This window comes from Saccostrea cucullata, unplaced genomic scaffold (assembly GCF_032062105.1).
Source record: "Saccostrea cucullata isolate Sc308-1 unplaced genomic scaffold, CSIRO_AGI_Scuc_v1 ctg96, whole genome shotgun sequence".
NCBI classification, from domain to species: Eukaryota; Metazoa; Mollusca; class Bivalvia; order Ostreida; family Ostreidae; genus Saccostrea; species Saccostrea cuccullata.
Genome location: NW_026928943.1, coordinates 333,645 through 351,402, shown reverse-complemented (window position 1 = coordinate 351,402; position 17,758 = coordinate 333,645). Strand labels below are relative to the sequence as shown.

The window sequence follows — 17,758 nt, the reverse complement described above, 5'->3', positions numbered from 1 at the left end:
CTGATCAGAATATCCACAGGATGAAAATGTCTAGAGGCAATCACAACCACGTCGTCTCGAGCCACGGTACGGAGTCCGCATATAGCTCTCTCCCAGAATGGGAAAGGATCGTACATATTGACCGTGGTTTGCGACGATGCACAACCACAGGCATAGAATTGAAATAAGAAGACACTATCTATTCAAATAAGGGTGGGAACCTGGCCTTAGAAGTAACACACTGGACCACACCAAATAATAGCCCATCTCCAATCCATGGACACCAAATTTTGTGTTTGGAATTCCATAAAATTTATGGAAAACATCTCTATCGAGAGAATCTTGGTCAATGAAGACCGTATCATGTTCCATGAGAGACTGCTATATCTCTGTAGAAACATTTGTATAGACAAAACCTGCTACAGACTGTGAGGTTTGTTTCAAAAATGGCAAATGAATACCTTTTACTTTTGTTGACAAACACTTTACTAAAAAGTAACTCATGCAAAACAAAAGCTCTAATAATTTCTTAATACATTAAGAATACTCACAACTTCTCTCAGTACCCTTTTATTAAGATTTTTGGGGACATCTCTTCACTATCAATGTATATACTATTATATTATATATAAATAATTAGGTATAGTATTAATTTATTAAAGGTTTATTTTATATGTTAAAATACCCAGTACCTGACAATTCAATGAAATATCAACATTCTTTTATTAGAGAAAAAATGTCAGTTTGCTTTGGATAGTTCTTGATGATCAATTTCATCACTTTTCACCCCTGGTATATTCGACCTACACATTAATTTCACCTAGCGACTTTAAGGAGGAATGCCACACCAACTTTTTATTTTATAGATCTCTGAGTCAACCTTTTTAAACAATGGTTTCAGCATTGAAAGGCCGACATAAGCTCTTAATTATTTTATATGAATTTTTTTTGTATTTTTTCAAAGAAAACGAAAAAAAATAATTACATCAAAATTAGGTGCTTCCTTGTAAAATTTTTTCTGTAAATGAATGCATCACATGAATACCTAATAAAATATGTAAAGAAAGTCTAATTAGACTTTTTAATTTTTTTATAAAAAAATATTTATGAAAATAAAACATATAATTTGTGAATATTTTTTAAACTTGTGGTTAAAATCGTCTTAAAACCAGCCACAACTGGGGAGAACATGTTCATTAATCATATTTATAAAAGAAATTGAAACGAAGTAGCCAAATTTTAGAGAAATTAATTTTTTTAATTTTGGCCAATCCCGATCAAAATTAAACCGATCCCGACCATAATTGTACAATTATTGGAAATAAATAACATTTTCCTAAGAACACTAGTCTGATTAGGTGTTATAAGGGTTAAAACATTATAGAACCTGACAATAAAATAGATTTATTCATTGTAAATACATGAAGAGGCAATTAATTAGCATTTTATTCATTTTGTGTTATTTTTGATCGGGATCAGTTTAATTTTGATCGGGTTAGGTCCAAATATTAAAAAAATTAATTTCTCTAAAATTTCTCAATTTCGTTTCAATTTCTTTTAAAAATATGATTGACAAAAATGTTTTCCTTAGTTGTGACTAGCTTTATGGTGTTTTTAACCATAGGTTTAAAAATATTTACAAATAATGTGTTTTATTTTCATAAATAATTTTTTATAAAAAAAATCAAAAAGTCTAACCAGACTTTATTTTCATATTTTATTAGGTATTCATGTGATGCATTCATTTACAGCAAAATTTTTACAAGAAAGCATCTAATTTGGATGTAAATAATTTTTTTCATTTTCTTTGAAAAAATACAAAAAAAATCATATAAAATAATTAAGAGCTAATATCGGCCTTTCAATGCTGAAACCATTGTTTAGAAAGGATGACTCATAGATCCATAAAATAAAAAATTGGTGTGGCATTCTACCTTAAAGCAGTGTAGGTTCTTGCTAATGAAGTTTGTACTCAATAGTCAATATACCAGTGTTTTATAGGGAGCTTTATTCCACATCAAACACACACCTTCTTCTCCATTTGGTGCACAAAGTGCAGGACCAATGCCCACTATGGAGTAATTCCTGCTTTTACTTTGATGATTTCAATGGTCAGCTGCGAAGACTATTCCATGGGACACAAAATGTAGACCGTCAAATTGTTTTCGCTGTTTCTGTTCACCAAAGACTGCCACAAATGTTGATATGATTACAGTATGGTAACAGCGAATTGGACTTGAGATGAGAAGACTTCTGCACAAGAATTTGGATACATCAAAAGAACAAATTAAAGATGGCATCTCTATGAATGGTGGATGTAAGAGCAGGCAACTTTCAGAGGATGAAGGGGTCCAATATCCAGACTTAGAAATAGTGAAAAGGGAAATAAATTCAGCATGAGACTACTGAAAGTTGTGAGTTGAATTATCAGAAGATAAATTAGTAATAACTTCTGAATAAATAGAGGAAAAATAAACTTCAAACAACTTATCTCTCTGCACTGAGTCAAATGGTATTTAAATTTAAATGGTAAGAACATTTAATATGTTTGTGTGTGTTTGCAATAAATTTGTTCTTGTGAAGGTACCTTTTTATGGATGAGTACTTTACAATTATTTTGCAGAAACATTTGTAACATTCAACCCTGTCAACTTTACTAACATGCGACTCTAATTTTGTTTACAGTAATGTACATCAGGGTATTGCACATTACTACCAGCTTGATTTCAATGTATATATAGATAATGACTAAATGTATGTCATCAATTACTCTGAATTATTTATTTTGTGGTTATTCTATATTTTCTCCCGTATCTCTGTTTGCTAAAATTCTATTTCATAAAATGTGTGCATTCTTCAAATATAAATACAACCAACAGACTCTATTCATGTGCAAATGCTCTAATCCATTTCCATATCAAAGCTGACCTGACAAAAAGCACAGGAACAGACACTGGAAATTGATGGACACATGAAAATAAGCTCCGTGACTTATTGTTTATGGGGCTTTTTAACAAGGACAGTCAACAGGATACAGCAACATAATTCCACTCTTTTCCAAGAGATTTTGTGAATTTACCCTTTGGCAAAGCTGCTATATCCTCATTTCAGAGATTTTATTTAAGGAATCACTGTCTACTTTGTTGGGTATGCCAGGGCATCAACGGTTGTTGAAAACATGGGATAATTTGCATAACGCTCAATGCCTGTTATGCATAAATTAAATATCCGATGTTTTCAACTGCTGTTGATGTCCCTGGCATACCCAACAAATAAGACAGTGATTCTTTTTATTTACATTTATATGTCAAATAAAATAGTAAATATTTTTTAATGCTGTCTAATAGATTTAAGATACACAAGGCCTCCCATATTAATTTCAATAGTACCAGCCCACTGAAGTCAGACACAAAGACAGTCGCAAGGAGATTGACATAAAGCACTTCACCTTTCACCAGGCAAAATTTACATTCAGGTGTTATGATCAATAAATCAATTCACCTAACTTTCAAAGAGTCATCAAAGAAAAAACAAATAGGAATCTAAATATTGGAACTCACACTTTGTTGATGACAATGAAATGACAGTTTATTTTAACTTTGGCACAAAAGCCAAAGGGTCTTCAAAGGATTTTGTCATTCTTTTTGTTGTTAATCATGCTTATCTGTAAGGTCAGGCATGAAAAGAGTCAGAAAGAAGGAAATGTTTCCCTAACTGCTTTTAGAAAGCATGGCCAAAATAATAGATGCTGTAGTCCAAGACAGCAGGTACCTAAAAGGGCCACTCACCCAGCAACTTACAAACTACCGTAAATCTGGAAATTTTTACGTCGATTTATTTTTGCGAATTTGGGTCAAAAAGCTGTTGATTAATTTTTACGCTTCAAATTTTTGCGAATTGTCACTGGTGCTAAAAATTAAAATCACTGAAGATTTTCATATCAGGTTATGTTTCAAATAATATGCCCAGTTAGAATACCACCAATATACCCACAACGTGGCAAGATATTGCAAAATCGCTCCGAAACAATTTTGATAAAAATACAAAAGGATTAATTTGCACTGAAAATAATTTCTAACTCAAGTGTAAAAAACATTTCAGCCTTTTAACCTAAAGTATAATCCAAATGAAGAAAAAATATTACTAATTTTCTCAACGTTTGGTTTTTCTCACCTAAAATTTACACGCCGCGTTTACATTTGGAACTTTCTAGTAGTTTGAGTTATCGCCCGTGTTGATGAACGGTTAGATAAAATGACAGTTCTCTCTTTATTGGCAAATTAATTGATTAAAATAATTAAAAAGGGGCATACCGCCTCAGTGCTTGTCAAATCATCTGACGATATTGCATATAATGAGGGCAATTTACGCACGGGTAATTAACTTGTAGTTATAGTAGACTAGTGTAAACAGGTTTCTTTTAAAAATGACCAGTGCTTACCGACACCTATTCACTGAGTTAAAAAAAGACACGAGTTCTCAGAAAAAAAATTCTTCGCATGTTGATTTATTTTTAAGAAAAATATTTTTGCGAATTCAATGCACGCGCAAATTTGCTAAAAATTTATCTACAGTAAAAATTTCCAGATTTACGGTATAGCTTTTGTAGACAATGTAACTTCCAATTCAAAAATAAAACAATAATGATCTACTGGGACATAGACTACATTTTGCATCAAAACAATTACCAAGAAGATAATGTTTGATGTGTAGGTGCTCCCTATTTAACATACGTATATCTCTTTCTATGTATTTACTGCTTCAAATCTTCACTCAAAACAGATACAGATCTATAAAATAAGCAGTATGAAACAGGTTAAAAAGTAAAAGAGCATTAGAAACAAACAATGCAAATATCAAACAATAGCAAAAAATTAGCTAACAATACCTTAAAAAATTATTCTAATCCAACACTAAGCACTAAGAAACTTTTATATTTTGTTTCCTTTCCTTATTTTGCTGAAGCTCATATACAGATGGGCCCCTCGTATTTATGACCCCACTCCCTAGACACTCCTCCCCATGGTAAAACACAGCGTATTGTCCCGGGGTGATAGCACGCATTGGTTCATTCAGTGTCACCCTCACTTGGTCTTTATCACACCTGGTTACTATACAGGTAACAGGTACATATGTCCGCTGGAACCGACACTCCAGAACACAGCTTCTCCCTTCACTAAAGCCATCTGGTTCCTGGTGTATCCAGTAAGGTAATGTTGTATAGAATTCCTGATTAAATAATGCTGGGTGATTGGTTCCTGGGGCCTAAAAAGAGAAAACCAAATAAAATGTTTTGAGCAGGAATAATTCAGACTCAATGATTCTACAAACTTTGAACTTTATTCATAAAGCAATTTAAATACTGTAGAAGTACTTTTTTCCACGGGGTCATAATTCCGCGGAATCCCAATTTCTGTTTGATCCGCGGGTAGAAAATTATGCGGATTTCTAACACTATCACTATATGCCTTGCATTTACATTAAGTACGCTAGGACAAATTTCCGCGGAAAATTTGTGATCGCCTACATAGCGTAAATTAATACCACGCGGAAAAAAGTACTTTTACAGTATATAATTCTGGACAATATTAGACTTGGAACAAAAAAAACTTAAGAAGCAAGGCAGGTAAGTTTAATACTGCCTGATCAGTAAATTTAGTATAGTATACTCGGTACTTATTAATTTTATCATTGTACTCTCTCTTATTGTTATCACAAGGGTACCTTAATTTAAGCATGTAAGTATTAAAGAAGGTCTTACAATGATTACATCCTGAGTAATTCTGTCCTTATCCACAATAAAACATTTTCCAAAGCGGCCATGGTTAACATGAATAAGCTTCTGTCCTAAAGTGTAATGATGAATGCCTGCAGAAATAAACAAATCACTGAATTTATGAAAGCATGAATGTTATACATTAATTGTATAACATTTATCTAAGGACTCACTGTCTAGTTAGTATAGTATGCCACGGCATCAACGATAGTGGAAAACATGGGATAATTTGCATAACGGGCGAAGCCGTTATGCATAAATTATCTCATGTTTCCCACTATCGTTGATGTCCCTGGCATACTATACTAACTAGACAGTGATTCCTTATATTTCCATTTCATTGTAAAATAAAATTATAGATTTTGACTTTAAAAATGTAGATATAGATTTAAACTACACGAGGACTCCCATGCCAATTTCAATAGTCCTCGCCCATTGACGTCAAAACACAAAGGCAGCCGCACAATATTTATATGCATATTTGGCCTCCTTGGCGTCAGACACAAAGACAGATGCGCACGAGATTTGCATGCATATTAGGCCTCCTTAGCTCCTGACCTATTGACCTGCCTAATTTACATTCCGGTAGAATTATCAAGAAATCAACTCCGCTAACTTTCAAAGAGTTATCACAGAGAAAAAAATTCGAAATGGAAATAGTTTGGAATCACATTAAGGCAAAAATGATATAACCCTGAATCTTTGACTATGGGGGCATAAAAATAAGGGGAAAAAACATCAATCCCCAATTTTAAAAAATGGAAAGGGGGGGGGGGGTCCATTCCCAAAGTGCCTTTTGATCAGCTAAGGGGAGCTAATAAGAAAAACAACTTTTTTTCTGTGATACAGATTATTGCAACAGGAAAGAGCTTTTACACCTACACAATCAAAGATTTTGGGGTACATTGTATATAACATGTAGTGCTTGTCCAGTCCGTCCATCTGTCTGTGTGTTTATCTACAAAACTTTAATCTTGCCAATAACTTTTGAGTTGGTGAGGTTATGGCTTTCATATGTCACAGGTGTATTCCTTGAGACAAAACCTTTCTTCTGGGTACAACCAAATTTGACTTCTTGACCTTGACCTTGGAGTTTGACCCACTTTTACAAAAAATACCAAAACTTTAACCTAGGCCATAACTTTTGAACAGTTGGGACTGGGGATTTTATATGTCACATCTGTTTTCATTGTGGACCTTTCAATGGGTTAAATATTTTTGGCCTTTTGACCTTGACCTTAGAGTTTGACCCATTTAAAAAAAATTAAACCTTGATCCCTTTTGAAGAGTTGGTGCAATGGCTTTCATATTCACAGGTTAATTCCTTAGGACATGACCTTTCTTTGGATACCAACAATTACTTTGACTTTGACCTTGAGTTTTGGGTTTGGGAAATGTCAACCCTCACCAAAAGCTGCCATGAGGGCATCAGTGTTTCACAAACACATCTTGTTTTTTAATTTTCATTTCAAATTTACTGAGAAAATTTTAACATAAATATAAATTGGCACCAAATGAGCTTATCGATTGTTGAACATTTTAACCAGGTGGTAAATGTAAATGATTTGTTTTCTTTATAAATCAAGATTATTATAACATATATATCATTTTTAATTGTTTTACTTTTTTAATATCTAATCATGTTCACCATTGTTAAATGTTTAATGTAAAACTTACCATGATGAGTCCCCACTACTTCTCCAGTCTCTACATTGATGATATTACCCGGTTTTGGTTCAATGTACTGAAAAATGTGACAAAGTGATACCGTATAAGCAGAATTTTTAGCGAGGATTTAATTTTGGCACTGGGTGAAAAAAGCGGTTTCCCATTATGGGAAACTTTATGGAAACCACATGGAAACCTCAAGTTTACATCATGTTTCCCAGTGGTTTCCGCAGCAGAGGCCAGGCTATTCTGCCAAGTTTCCGTGACACGGAAACTACTATGCTCTGATTCCATAAGGTATCCGGAACAATGGAAACCTCTGTAAACCTGAAGTTTCCCGAACATCAATAATGCATGTGCCACTTAGAGAAAAAAATTGTTTCTGGCGTAACACCTCAAATTATTTGATTTCGGGATGGGGGTTTCGGGGCTTGGTTGCTGGTAGTGGCTGTCCTAGCTGAAAGTATATGCCCCCCCCACCCCCGCTACTTTAAACGGTTGTAATTTATAATGTCATCCAAAAAGATGTTAAACCTTTAAAGGTACATTTTTTTTTAAAATTGTGAACTTTCCACAGGAATCCAAAAAAGACATGAAAATGAGCTACTATTAAAGAATAGTATTTTTTTTCTATTTTGAATAGTGATGATTGAAAAGTTCGGTGTTTAACATGTTTAAAAATAAATTGCTAATTTAAAATGCTTTTAGTAGAAAGAATCAGCCTGAGTGAGGTATGGTAGAATAGGATACACTTGTGAAAAATTAAGACAAAATACCATCAGAGCTGATTTTTTTTTCTTGTTTGGATTAAAAAACTTATTGAACTCCCTCCTTTTTTGGTTTAGATTCTGAGCCTGCTATCAATATATATTATAACTGGTTGAGGTGATTTTAACATGTAAAATTGTTTAATGTATCAGAATGTCAAAAACCTTTTTTTTTAAGGAAAGTTATCACAAGGTGGAACAAAACTAATATCTAATCAAAGGAAGGAAAAATTAACAGTATTTCAATTCAGTATTTTAGTCGTGACCGGTATAAGTGAGGTCATTGGAAAGATTGTGTCAAAAGTCATCAACTATCTAGATACTCGTTAATGTGTAGGGCTGTGAGTTTACGCACACAGCTTTAGCTGGTCCCATTCTGTATCTCTTCTTTGCACTTTTTTAGTTAAGGAATTTGGTAAGGTATGCTACTAAACAAGAGGCCCATGGGCCACATCGCTCACCTGAGCAGCTTTGCCATCCTGTTTTTTACCAGATTTCCCCCTTGTAATACATAATGCATCCCCACCCTACCCCGCTGATCATAATTTAGACATTTTGAAATCTAAACTACCCCAGGATCCTTCCATGTGCACATAGTTTCAGCTTTTCTGGCCCAGTGGTTTTTGAGAAGATGATTTTCAAAGTTTTTTCCTACATATTTCGATGTAAAACTTTGATTCCCAATTGTGGCCCCACCCTTCCCCCGGGGGTCATGATTTGAACAATTTAGAATCTACACTACCCCAGGATGCTACCACATAAGTTTCAGCTTTTCTGGCCCAGTGGTTCTTGAGAAGATTTTCAAAGATTTTTCCTATATATTTCTATGTAAAAATTTGATTCCCCATTGTGGCCCCGCCCTTCCCCGGGGGGTCATGATTTGAACAATTTAGAATCTAAACTATACCAGGATGCTTCCACATAAGTTTCAGCTTTTCTGGCCAAGTGGTTCTTGAGAGGATGATTTTCAAAGATTTTTCCTATATATTTCGTTGTAAAACTTTGATTCCCCATTGTGGCCCCGCCCTTCCCCCAGGGGTCATGATTTGAACAATTTAGAATCTACACTATACCAGGATGCTTCCACATAAGTTTCAGCTTTTCTGGCCCAGTGGTTCTTGAGAAGAAGATTTTCAAAGATTTTTCCTATATATTTCTATGTAAAACTTTGATTCCCCATTGTGGCCCCGCCCTTCCCCCGGGGGTCATGATTTGAACAATTTAGAATCTACACTACCCTAGGATGCTTCCACATAAGTTTCAGCTTTTCTGACCAAGTGGTTCTTGAGAAGATTTTTTAATGACCCCACCCTATTTTTGTCTTTTCTTGATTATCTCCCCTTGTGAGAGGACTTGGCCCATTATTTTGATAATTTAAATTCCCCTTCACCCAAGAATGCTTTGTACCAAGTTTGGTCAAAATTGGCCCAGTGGTCCTTGAGAAGAAGTCGAAAATGTGAAAAGTTTACAGACGGACAGACGGAGGGACGGACGTACGACGGACAAAATGTGATCAGAAAAGCTCACTTGAGCCTTCGGCTCAGGTGAGCTAAAAATTCCCGGTAAGTTTATTACCCAAACGGAAATTACTTTCCGACAGGCCTGTAGTTTGAGTCTAGTCAAATTTAAGAATATGCATATTTTTTTTAAAAGAGTAATTTACAGCATGTAGAATAGAAATAAAGTAGTTGACAACGTAGATAAAGAAATGTTTGTAGTAGTATTGAAAAACTTCACATCTTTATATAATGATATCAACAGAAAATGCACAGTAATACAATTATACAATTAATGCTTTTAATAGATTGCCTTAGTCTGCACTATACATCAAAAGCCGTAAGTTGTTCTTAAGGAAAACAAAATAATGTAAAATATTATAGATTTTTCTTTAGCTACATGTAGAGCAATGGCCTTTGAAGGGGAAAAATGGTTTTGTTAAATATACTTGTGCATTCAGGACCTACATCATTGTAGTTTCATGCGAAAAGTGCAGACATTTACTACACAGGGATCTGCGAACATATTTAAATTAAAAAGAAATTAAAATAAAATGTTTTTTATATGAATATTTTTCTGATATTTTAAACTTTGTAGTTGGATTACAAATTTAACACAAAACATCAACAATACTATTAAATACTGTTTTAATGTCATTGATCTTTTAAGTGATTATGATTTAATATAATTATACACGATGAGAATTTATATTTATTCTATACCTATAGAAAATTATTTAATTTTTAAACAGGATAGTTTTATTTTAAATCAGTAATGAACATTGAAATCGAAATTCAAAATAGTTTGTTCTTTCATTGAACTTCTTAAAATAAATGTAGGTTATTTTATGAATAAAATTATGTTCTCTTGTATAACTTATGATTTATTATACAATAATTTTTAAAATGATTGATAAAAACACAAATCATCATCTTAATTTTAAACGAGTTTGCGGAGACTGTGTGTGTACATGCTTGACAACAGTCCATTGTTCCCTGTAGGTAGAAAACCCTCTCAAATCACATAGAATATACAAAAAATACACAGTGACAGGTGTCTTCGCGGCACGTGTATCCACCTGATATGGCACGAGAGGACAGTTGCCCGTAGTTACACACCATTTTCAAACATGTTTTTTTTAGGAGGGGGGGGGGGGGCTTCCCAAGAAAAAAATGACAAGAAACAGATAATAATAAATAAATAAATAAACTAAAAAAAAAAAAGTGCAGTTGTATCTTAAACAATATTTACTATAGCAAAATACTACAATTATAATACTCAGACCCCCACCTCATTCCTTACTCTTCTGTATTTTATCTTTTAATCAGTAATCGCAACTTATCTCTTTATGATTGATTTCTATATAACTGCACTTACTCTTCAAGTTCTCTATTCCAATTCAGGCATTCTATACGAGTTTACCAAGACTAATGTGATAAATCCAATTTAAAATTGATTTGCGTTCACGGTCATGAAATATTTAATTTTATCACACATAAATACACTTCTTGTTATTTTTACTGTTTGAAGGGGGAGTTCATTCTTTTGATACAGTATGTGTACACGATTGAAAAAATTCTATAATCGGGAAAAAATGTGGTAACCTCAGAAAACACTAGTACTTAACTTTTTGTAAAATGAAAAGTACATATAGGTGGAAATTAGTATGAGATATAATTTCAAAGTTCCCCTACCTGGGAAACATGGGGGAAACTACAGATTGATGGCTTCCATGTCGGGAATCTATATGGAAACCACTGAGGCATGTTTCCATGGTTTCCCATCTTGGGAAACTTACGGGAAACCACAGGTCGATTGTTTCCATGTTGGGAATCTATGTGGAAACCACTATGTGGTTTCCATAAAATGGAAACTATATGGAAACTACTGATGTCACGATTCCCATATATTTCCACCTGGTTTCCAATTTTGGGAAATCTGGCTTTTCATCCTGTGTGGCATTATTAGCAAGGGTTCTGAGATCAATAAAATTAAATATCGCTAAAAATAAACTGTTTTATTTGTAACAGCTTCATAAGTGAGCATTTTAAAATCGCTAAAATTACTTCTCGCTAAAAATAAAATACCATATTTTCAGGACAAATCGCTAAATTTGCAACTCGCTAAAATTTCCACTTATACGGTAAAAACCATTTAGATGGTAGATATGTAATCTTCTATACTAAGCATTTTCATATACATGTATGATTAATCTACAAAATATTTGCAAGAGTTCTTCAAAAAAAATCCATGGACACTCTAAATTAAAGTTGCTTTATGGCTGAAAAATTAATATATCCAACTGATCGAGACCAGTTATATATGGCCCTCTCTCTCTTTTCATCAACTCTTACCTCTCCTATAAATGAGGGAAATTTTCTTTTGCCAACAAAACAAATACCCATACTCTGTAATTTAGAAAAAATCCAATTATTTCTTTGAATCAATATTCTTCTTAAACATAAAAGCTGCTTGGTAGTTTTCAAAGTTTTAATGCAGTAACAGGAAGAAACATATGGCTTGCTGCAATACTGACCTCTTTTTTCCTGGCAATCTTCTGGAGACCTATTTCTGAAGCTATCTGCTTGACCTCTGATTTCAGAAGACCCCCAAGAGGAAACAGTGCTCTCTGTAAAGCCTTCTGGGGAATCTGTGACAGGAAATATGTCTGATCCTTCCAGGAATCTACAGCTTTCAATAACTTCACACCTGACAGATAAGATTAACAACTTATCTTAATGATTGCAATGGGACAGCAAAATACAGGTATATAAAACTCCAATATAATATTTCGTACTAAAATATTGATTTTGAAGTATTTTGACTACTATGTCTCTATCCTTTGTCAGTTTGAGCTAAACTTTTAGAAATTTTGAGTAAGGATTAAGGATATATAAAAATAAGAGAAGTTTGTAAAACACTTATGCCCCCCTCCCCCAAATTGGAATTTTTCTAAATCCAAAAGGGCATAACTCCGTCAAAAATGGTGCGATTGTACCCAAAACAGTACTTGATCAAGATATTTATCTGATAAATCTGTATACCAAATTTCATCTCAGTATCTGCAACCTCTGCAAAGAAAATGAATGGAAACTGCCAAAAATTGGAATTTTTCTAAGTCCAAGGGACATAACTCTGACAAAAATGGTGCGATCGTACCCAAAACAGAACTTGACCTAGATTTACCTCTGATAAATCTGTACACTAAATTTCATTACAGTATGTGCAATGGTTGCGAAGAAAATGAATGGAAACTGCAAATAATTGAAATTTTTCAAAGTCCAAGGGGCATAACTCTGTCAAAAATGGCACGATTGTATCCAAAACAGAACTTGACCTAGATATTCATGTAATATATCAGTATACTAAATTTCATTTCAGTATGTGCAACGGTTGCGAAGAAAATGAACGGAAACTGCAAATAATTTAAATTTTTCTAAGTCCAAGGGGCACAACTTTGTCAAAAATGGTGCGATCATACCCAAAACAGAACCTGATCTAGATATTCATGTGATATATCTGTATACCAAATTTCATTTCAGTATGTGCAACGGTTGCGAAGAAAATGAACGGAAACTAAGTGGACCGACAGACCAACAGACAGCAGCAAAGCAATATGCCCTCCTTTCTTCTAAGGGGGGCATAAAAACTCTTGCAATCCTGATTTGAAATATTGCTGAAAAATCAAACTTCAGGCAAAGTCTATGGCAATTTGATCCACAACTTAAAATATTTTAAATCATCAACAAACTCTGAAAAAATTCTTTGCCAATGATATTTACATTAAGTATTTTAAATACCATGATTAGACTCTCCTGAGAGTAGATTTTCTCCCACTGAAGTCCTAGCATAGTGTCCTGTAGCGACAGCATCGGCAGAGAACTGTGTCTGGGCATACCTCAGAAATACACCAAACTTGATCAGTCGGTTACACACAATGTCAGGATTTGGCACACTGCCAGTTTGGTATTCCTTAAGGAATGGACTTGAAAGATGAAATAAAAATGCTACTCAATGTACTTACACTTTTCAAATTAAACAGATACATGTACAATTCAAAGTTAGTTTAGAAGTTATAATATTAAAGCTTGTGTCTTACAAGAGTAAATATGGAAACAATTAAATTAGCCATTCCTAATCTGTACCTAAATACATCATTCCAATATTCTTTAACAAAATTCACTTCATGGAATGGAATCCCGATATGTTGACAAACAAACTTAGCGTCATCTTTGTCGCGGTCTGACGAACACTGTCCACTTTCATCTTTCTCATCCCAGTTCTTCATAAACAACCCTATTACTTCATAACCTGTATAAAAGATAATATAATCATCACAATCTTTACATATAAGCAAATTCTACAAAAATAAAAATTTGGCTGTCAATTAGTTTTGCCAGATGGGAGCCAGGGAGCTCAGTGTGAAAGAGCATCTGAGTAAAAGTGATTCTGGGGCCCCATTTTTTTCTTTTCTAATCCTGGTTCTTCTCTTCACAATTATATAATATTTTTAGAACAATAAAATTACAGTCATTTGGCAGTTTGAACAGTTTCATCGCAAATGTGATTAAATTGATGCAAATCTCTACATAATTTACACATATAAGATCTCCTAAGCCTCCAAAACATCACTTTTAGAGTCATCCAGTCCAGTCCAATATGAAAATTTTTAAAAGTTAATGTTTAAGCAACAGTTTATTCTGGAAAAAATTGTATGTTAGCTTTAAACATTGAACTGGATGGCTAATTATATATTTTGCATATTTTTTGCTGCATCATGATGACAGTCCAGTCCAATACGAAAATTCGTAATATTACGAAGAAACGTAAGATTACGAAAAAGCGTAATATTACAAGTTATCGTAATATAAAACTTATATTACAATTTTTCGTAATGTAGTTAAATTACGAATACGCGTAATATAGCTGATGTAAGAGACTATATTACGAGTTTTCGTAATCCAAGACAAATTCAAGCATTGCAAGAAATTGAGTGGCGGGTAGCAAAGTATGACGTTTACTACGAGATGTCACAGGCGATAACTTGTACGACTCTTACTGAGATTTGAATTCTGTGTATTTCAATAAGAATTGCACGAACAGTTGAATTATGAGACGAGGGTGTGATTTTTAGGGTAGACTTCGCAAGAAAAGTAGGGAGTTCTGATACAGACCAATGCGACATGCTTAAAATATTGAAATTTACTGGAAAATTGGTCTTATCCTTGGGAAAATTCCTATAAAAGAATAATAAAAGAAATTGTCCACTCACCCATCGCTGGCGGTACTTTCTTCTTGAATTTCCGTGCTTTCTGATAGGCATAACTGACTAAACTGACCGCAAGCTATCAGTAGCCAGGGAATCTGATATATTACTGACGTCATACTTTGCTACCCACCACTCAATTTCTTGCAATGCTTGAATTTGTCTTGGATTACAAAAACTCGTAATATAGTCTCTTACAATCTGCTATATTACACGTATTCATAATTTAACTACATTACGAAAAATTGTAATATAAGTTTTATATTACGATAACTTGTAATATTACGCTTTTTCGTAATCTTACGTTTCTTCGTAATATTACGAATTTTCGTATTGGACTGGACTGTCATCATGATGCAGCAAAAAATATGCAAAATATATAATTAGCCATCCAGTTCAATGTTTAAAGCTAACATACAATTTTTCCAGAATAAACTGTTGCTTAAACATTAACTTTTAAACTTTTTCCAACAACAATCTATTCAATTCTAAAAATAACTAGAAGTCTGTATAAAAAATCTGAATTATGTCAGCCTATCATTTTTTTATGCCCCTGAATCGAAAGATCTTGGGGATATATTGTTTTTGTCCTGTCTGTCTGTCAACTTTAACCTAGCCCACAATAACTGCTCTGTCAAGGGTAAGTGTATACCACTTCAGTCTATGTCCCACTCCAGACTTGTGTTACCATCGGGTGCATAGTGTTTCACTAACACATCTTGTTTCAGTTTGGCTTTGTTAGAAGCGCCTAATGAAGCTGGTAATCAAAAAATCTCCGCAAAGCTCAAAGTATTAACCAACAGTTCTGCATAAGATTAAAACTTACACTCACATGTTCAGAGGCCAACTCTTGATTGACACCTGTCTTCCTAGCTGCAGATCTGTAGCTCTCTGCTTGAGAAAATTTGGCAGATAAGCAGAGATCTACAGTTCCAAGCACTGTAAAAATCTTCGACTTACGCCTCCACTTTTTGGTCGCTCACTTCAGGTACTATTTCTTGTATTTTTAACTTAATTCCCATGCTTTAAGAATGATATCCGATAATTGAGCATATATTTCATTTCACAATTAATCTTCATACTTTATTTACCTTTCAATGGTCCCTAAGAGCACTTAATGGTTTTGAATTATCGATTATAAAAATTGTCCATTCCTACGTCCATGTTGGAGATCCTGTGTAAAAATATATTTCTATGAACACATGCTTGCCAGAAAATGGGAGTAACATATACAATAAATTACTACACACTATTTCTCAAGTGAAGAAAAGATTAAATCACAAGAAATAATACCCGGGGTGAGCGACCAAAAAAGACTGCATAAATCGGTTTTTCACAATGCTTGAATCTGTAGCTCTCTGCTTTATCTGTCCCAATATTTCTCAAGCAGAGGGCTACATAATCCGAGATTCCTCTGACCAAAACCCCCGCTTTTATATTGTGACTTGTGTGGGGGAGAGTCAGAGCGGAGGCCATATTGAAAATCAGCGACATCAGCTGGTGTCACAACTCTGCCTACCTTTCACAACTTTACTTCGTGGAGCTAACTCCCGAGACGCGAGAAATTAGTAAAAAAATTATTCTCCTACTTGAAAATCGTCATTAATACGATGCTTTTGCCGTTTAAACCGCCCTATCACCGACAAATGAAGCATCACTTGAATAATGTCGCCTCCTCGCCATTCGACTGCTTTGCGCATGACGTCACACACAAATACACAAACTATCACGTGAAAATATATGATTGGTGTTAATGCTGTTTTTTTACCTTATATTAGCATAGAAGTCGTTTTTGACAGTTGCTGTCCTTATCAATATACATCATTATGTTGTTTTATGCATTTTTTCACAACACTTTAATATTTTACCGAAAGGTCCACACGTGTTTTGAGCACGTGTTATATTCAAACTGATTGGAATTTTGTGTATTTGTGTGCTGACGTCATGCGCAAAGAAGTCGAATGGCGAGGAGGTGACCTAATTCAACTGATGCATCATTTGTCGGTGATAGGGCCGTTTAAACAGCAAAAGCGTTGTATTAATGATGATTTACAAGTAGGAGAATAATTTTTTTACTAATTTCTCGCGTCTCGGGAGTTAGCTCCACGAAATAAAGTTGTAAATGGTAGGCAGAGTTGCGACACCAGCTGGTGTCGCCGAATTCCCACTTTTCAATACCTCCGCTCTGACTCTCCCCTGCAAAAGTCACATTATAAAAGTGGGGGTTATATCAGAGGAATCTCGGGTTAAGGGCCACAGTTCTGCAGCTGGAGTCCTCCAACTAACTGAATCATTTTTTACAAATCAAATTATGATCTAAGGAAACATAAAAACAAATAAACGATTGAAACCAGAACAGTAATCATTTTGATCCCTAAACTTCTTTGAGTTTGACTTCAAAATTTTTTATCGAAAGGGTCATAATGATCCCTGTGGTGTTCATTGTTGGAGGAACCACTACAAAGGTCTTAATTATCTTCAGACAGTAAAACTAGAATTTACTTTTATATTGCATGCATATACTACAGTTGCACAATACTTCTGTACACGTGCATGAAGCATGTGAAGTGAAAAGTAAAAATCCTCCACATGCCTTTCTGTTTAAGTACGTATGCTGATACAGCACTGTCAACTCCTCCAGAAACACCACAAACAACTCTTTTTAACGAATTAACCACAGTCATTTTGTTCTTCAGTTGATGATTTGATTAATTTCACGTCCCTCCTGATCAATTTCGCGGTCTGTCCTTCTTTCGTTTTCCCTGTAAGCAGACGAAGTTATCTCCGCTGTGCGAACTCTTTTGT

At 34.2% G+C, this 17,758-nt stretch overlaps 1 protein-coding gene across 3 annotated transcripts; it reads right to left on the bottom strand.

Moving 5' to 3' along the window:
• Positions 1-4,581: 4,581 nt before the first annotated feature.
• LOC134279346 (mitochondrial tRNA-specific 2-thiouridylase 1-like) lies at positions 4,582-17,745 on the bottom strand. 3 transcript variants are annotated; one of them, XM_062761734.1, is made up of 8 exons: positions 17,547-17,745; positions 13,833-13,998; positions 13,488-13,672; positions 12,224-12,396; positions 12,042-12,095; positions 7,433-7,499; positions 5,741-5,847; positions 4,582-5,244 (listed from the first exon to the last, which is right to left on the bottom strand). In XM_062761734.1, the coding sequence occupies exons 1-8, from the start codon at positions 17,635-17,637 to the stop codon at positions 4,900-4,902; spliced, it is 1,188 nt and encodes a 395-aa protein (XP_062617718.1). In that variant the 5' UTR covers positions 17,638-17,745; the 3' UTR covers positions 4,582-4,899. The 3 variants fall into 3 exon arrangements, with proteins under 3 accessions (XP_062617718.1, XP_062617720.1, XP_062617719.1); XM_062761736.1 differs by lacking the exon at positions 17,547-17,745 and adding an exon at positions 15,780-15,999; XM_062761735.1 differs by lacking the exon at positions 17,547-17,745 and adding an exon at positions 15,786-15,999.
• Positions 17,746-17,758: the final 13 nt, after the last annotated feature.